The sequence below is a fragment of the Nicotiana tabacum genome, chromosome 1, assembly GCF_000715075.1.
Source record: "Nicotiana tabacum cultivar K326 chromosome 1, ASM71507v2, whole genome shotgun sequence".
In the NCBI taxonomy this organism is placed as follows: domain Eukaryota; kingdom Viridiplantae; phylum Streptophyta; class Magnoliopsida; order Solanales; family Solanaceae; genus Nicotiana; species Nicotiana tabacum.
In genome coordinates, this window is record NC_134080.1 from 103,116,803 (window position 1) to 103,120,014 (window position 3,212).

The window sequence follows — 3,212 nt, forward strand, 5'->3', positions numbered from 1 at the left end:
TTCAGAAGATATTTCGAGTGATGCATGCTACAGACACTGAGGCAGCAGAGCTTGTTGCGTACCAGCTGAAGGATGTTGCCAACATGTGGTATGAAACATGGTAAGAGTCCCGATGGGAGGATGCAGATCCTGCGACTTGGAAGGATTTTGCAGATGCATTCCTTGAGCACTTTCTACCCATTGAGGTCTTGGAAGCTAAGGCTTTGGAGTTTGAGAGACTCAGACATAATGATATGAGTGTGAATGAGTACTACCTCAAGTTCGTCACTCTGGCCAAGTATGCTCCGGAAATGGTACGTGAAATGAGGGCCAGAGTTAGGCGGTTTGTGTTGGGGCTTTCAGATGATTTGTTTGCTGATGCTAATATAGCTGCTCAGAATAATGACATGACCATCACTAAGATGGTTGCCTTTGTTCAAGGGAACGAAGACAGGTTGAAGGAAGAAGAGCGACTATGGAGAGAGAAGGAGAGGGAATTCAGCAAGAGAGCTAAGTCTATAGGAAATTTCAACCATGGGGGATCTCAAGCAGGAGGCAATCGCCAGTTTTTCAAGAAATCAAAATTAGGACCTACTCCATCTTCAGCTAGTGCACCGGTTCCGAGGTCGAAGTTTAACAAGAAAAAACAAAATTTCAGAACAGCAGACTCGCAGTCACAGGCTAGTGTGGGCTACAGAGTCCCTGGTTACCCTATTTGCAACACGTGTGGTAAGAGGCACCCAGGGTTGTGTCGTTTGGGCACAAATGGTTGCTTTGGGTGCGGTCAGCAGGGCCACTTCTTGAGGGATTGTCCATCGGCAAAACAGAACAATGGAGGCAATGCAGCTCAGTCCACTAATTCAGCAGCCCATCATAACTCTCAGGCCCAACAAGGGCGCAGTGCAACAAAGTCTAATAATGCAGGCGGTGGTCGAAATCGCTTGTATGCACTGGCAGACCGTCAGGATACAGAGGCTCGTGGAGATGTTGTCATAGGTATGCTAACAATATTCACTTTTGATGTCTATGCTCTTATAGATCCGGGATCCACCCTATCGTATGTAACCCCATATATTGCGAAGAACTTTGGGATAGAACCAGAAAAGTTGTGTGAACCCTTTAAAGTGTCCACTCTAGTTGGAGAATCAGTTATAGCAAGGTGTATCTATAAGGGATGTCCAGTTAAAGTGCATCATCGTCTTACTGTAGCAGACTTAGTAGAATTGGAGATGTTAGACTTTGATGTGATCATAGGAATGGATTGGTTAGAGTCATGTTATGCCAAAGTGGGTTGTAGAACCAAAATAGTAAGTTTTGAATTTCCCGATGAACCAGTCTTAGAATGGAAGGGTGATGTAGTAGCGCCTAGGGGTAGGTTTATTTCCTATATTAAAGCCAGAAAGATGATCTCCAAGGGATATATCTATCACCTGGTTCGAGTTAAGGATGCAGATGCTCAGATCCCCACTCTCCAGTCGGTACCAATTGTAAATGAGTTTCCAGGAGTGTTTCCTGAAGATCTCCCTGGAATTCCTCCTGATAGAGAGATTGACTTTGGAATTGATCTACTTCCAGGAACTAAGCCAATATCTATTCCGCCTTATAGAATGGCTCCGGCACAGTTGAAAGAGTTAAAAGTCCAGTTGAAAGACCTTCTAGATAAGGGATTTATAAGGCCAAGTGTCTCACCTTGGGGCACACCGGTCTTGTTTGTCCGAAAGAAGGATGGGTCATTACGTATGTGCATTGACTATCGTCAGTTGAATAAAGTCACCTTCAAGAACAAGTACCATCTTCCCAGGATAGATGATTTATTTGATCAACTTTAGGGTGCCCAGTGTTATTCCAAGATCGACCTCAGATCGGGATACCATTAGTTGAAGGTTAAGGAAGTCGATATTCCAAAAACAGCTTTTAGGACTTGATATAGGCATTTTGAATTTTTGGTAATGTCATTCGGTTTAACGAATGCACCAGCAGCTTTCATGGACCTTATGAATAGGGTCTTCAAGCCTTATCTTGATTTGTTTGTTATCGTGTTTATTGATGATATCTTGATTTATTCCCGTAGCTAGACTGACCATGCCGAACATCTCAGAATTGTGTTGCACACACTGCAAGATCACAAGTTATATGCAAAAAAATTTAAGTGTGAATTCTGGTTGAAATCAGTAGCGTTTTTGGGCCATGTCATCTTAGGGGAAGGCGTGAAGGTGAACTCTAAGAAAATAGAGGCAGTGAAGAATTGGCCTAGACCCACCTCAGTATCCGATATAAGAATTTTCTTGGGTCTAGCAGGCTATTATAGGCATTTCATAGAGGGATTTTCTTCTATCTCGTCCCCTCTGACTAGATTAACTCAGAAGAAAGTCATGTTTCAATGGTCGGACGCATGCGAGAAAAGTTTTGTTGAGTTAAAGAAGAGATTGATTTCAGCTCCAGTCCTGACACCACCAGAAGGAATCGAAGGGTTCGTTGTTTATTGTGATGCTTCAGGGGTTGGTCTTGGGTGTGTACTAATGCAGCACGGTAAAGTCATAGCCTATGCGTCGAGACAGCTCAAGGCTCACGAGAAGAATTATCCGACTCATGACCTTGAATTAGCAGTTGTGGTGTTCGCGCTTAAGATTTGGCACCATTATTTGTATGGGGTACATGTTGACATTTTTACAGATCACAAGAGTCTCCAGTACATCTTCAAGCAAAGAGAATTAAATCTACGTCAGAGAAGGTGGCTCGAATTACTTAAGGATTATGATGTTGATATCCTCTATCATCCGGGGAAAGCAAATGTTGTAGCCGGTGCTCTCAGTCGGTGTTCTATGAGGAGCTTAGCTCATGTTGAGGCAGACAAGCGAACTATGATGAAGGAAGTCCACCGCTTAGCAAATCTAGGAGTTCGACTTTTGGACTCCGAAGATGGTGGCGTTGTTCTCCAGAACAGGGCTGAATCCTCCTTAGTAGCCGAAGCAAAAGAAAAATAGTTCAGTGATCCTTACTTATTGCAGTTGAAGGAAGGAATTCACAAACACAAGACTATGGCTTTTGAACAAGGGGGAGATGATGGCACTTTGAGATACAGAGGCAGACTATGCGTTCTAGATGTAAATGGGCTCAGAGAGCGGATTATGTCAGAGGCCCACAATTCCAGGTATTCTATTCACCCAGGTTCCACAAAGATGTATCATGATCTTAAGGAGGTTTATTGGTGGAATGATATGAAAAAGAATATA

The 3,212-nt window shown here is 43.4% G+C and overlaps 1 protein-coding gene across 1 annotated transcript; it reads left to right on the forward strand.

The window, feature by feature from the left end:
* The first annotated feature begins 233 nt into the window (after positions 1-233).
* On the forward strand, positions 234-2,963 carry LOC142163291 (uncharacterized). The gene is made up of 2 exons (XM_075220564.1): positions 234-1,659; positions 2,779-2,963. Exons 1-2 carry the CDS (start codon positions 234-236, stop codon positions 2,961-2,963), a joined length of 1,611 nt encoding a protein of 536 aa, XP_075076665.1.
* The last annotated feature ends 249 nt before the right edge of the window (positions 2,964-3,212 follow it).